General features: G+C 41.5%; 1 protein-coding gene across 1 annotated transcript in view; it reads right to left on the reverse strand.

Moving 5' to 3' along the window:
- The window catches only part of LOC107105130 (opioid-binding protein/cell adhesion molecule homolog), a 24,297-nt gene extending 23,750 nt beyond the window's left edge, over positions 1–547 (reverse strand). Inside the window, exon 1 of the mRNA XM_015405250.1 lies at positions 463–547. Coding sequence (XP_015260736.1) covers positions 463–547 — 85 coding nt within the window. The remainder of the gene's footprint in view (positions 1–462) is intronic.
- Between the last annotated feature and the right edge of the window lie 1,079 nt (positions 548–1,626).

Below are 1,626 nucleotides of genomic sequence, written 5' to 3' on the forward strand. Positions count from 1 at the left end.
AGGCGGAAAAACCCAACGAATCTGGAATAATGGACTCGCCACGAAGAGCCACCAAGAAAAAGACTCAATGCTGAAGGAAAGTTCCTGTGCAGCCTGCTTCCAAAACAATAAGGGTTATTTTGGATTGGACCTCCCCACTTTATCTAATCTCCCCCCTGGATGTTATGAAGAAAGGGCACAGGAATCTGATCCCCCCCTCCCCTACCCGCAAAACATCTGTGGATGCGCTCAGTGACTGTTGATAAACTTCCATCTTATCAAGGACATTGCCTGTGGTCAACGCTAATGGACAAATTGAATGCACTCATCATACACATGCAACTAACGTCTCAATATGTCAGATTGACTTCATGTGACTCCGCCCCTGGTGTGACCCTCTGCTGAAATGTCTGTCTTGCGTTTACATGTGCTTTTCTCAAACTGTATCCTGTCCACAGAGATAAAGGCAGCGCTATGGCGAACCGCCTGGGACCTGGGTGGCCAGGTAACCGGTGCGGACCTGGGAAGCCATAAGAACGCGCCAAAGGTAGCGTTCTGCAGCACGCATGGCCTCAGTAAAATCTGTTCCTCCCATCCCAATGAATGCGATGAACGGTTTGTACTGAAATTGAAATCTCGATTGCAATATAAATTGAAGTTTCAATAAAGATTGATTGAATGATTGATAATTGAAATGGATTGTTACACCTCTGGTTGTCCAGTTCATCCATAGATTTAGTCAGCAGAGGGAGAGAAGAGATGCAGGAGGAACTGGAGGAAACAGAAAACATGCTGAACTTATGAGTTATATTTAAAAATAATTGTTTCCCCCCCACTTCTATAATCTAAATTTCGTCCATGTTTTGAGGCTAGAATGGAAAGAGGTTTATTGTGGCGCAGCAGGAGGATATATTTTATCTAATCACACGTTGACACCAAGCAAACACGCTCAGCACAGCAGTCCAGTTATTTTCCTTCATTTCTTCCTCATTATCCAGCAGAGCTGAGAGGCAAATCACCATTCTTCACGATCTTTATCATTTTTTTGGATCCGTTATCTTTGGAAGCAGAAAACAATGTTGGTTTATGATCCAGCTGAGCTCCTGAAGGGGAACCTCCACATTTATGGAAGATTGTGGATTCCAGTTAGAATTAGTATAACAACAGCATGGTTTTAATGGTTTTGATGGAAACAGGGTTTGTGGAGTAAAAGTTGTGGCCATTAAACAGCATAAAAACTTTCAGCTGGTGTGAACATCACAGCAAGTTAGTAAGGAAACCGACTCTGTTCCAGTAAATTTATCCCATTAGTTCGCCTGAGAAAAGTTTCCCACACGTCTGGCAGAAACGTAGTTTCTCTAAGCAAACATTTCTCACATTCTCTGGAACTTCTGATTGCAGCTGAACAGACTTTGATGAAGTTTATGTTTTGTTTATTTGGACTCTTTTTCTTATTCATGACTCGCTGTGAATCTGAAAACTAATCATTATTCTTTCTCTTCAGTTTTCTCACAGACAGCTTAATGCTAAGGGTTTTATAAAAACAGGTCCAGATGAAGAAAGGTGGGAAATATGTTCATTTCAAACTGCTTTCAGTGATTTTTAGTTGTCCTTCATATTATTATTGTATATGAACGACAAACGGTT

This window comes from Cyprinodon variegatus, unplaced genomic scaffold, assembly GCF_000732505.1.
Source record: "Cyprinodon variegatus isolate N-32 unplaced genomic scaffold, C_variegatus-1.0 Scaffold2084, whole genome shotgun sequence".
Classification (NCBI taxonomy): Eukaryota; Metazoa; Chordata; class Actinopteri; order Cyprinodontiformes; family Cyprinodontidae; genus Cyprinodon; species Cyprinodon variegatus.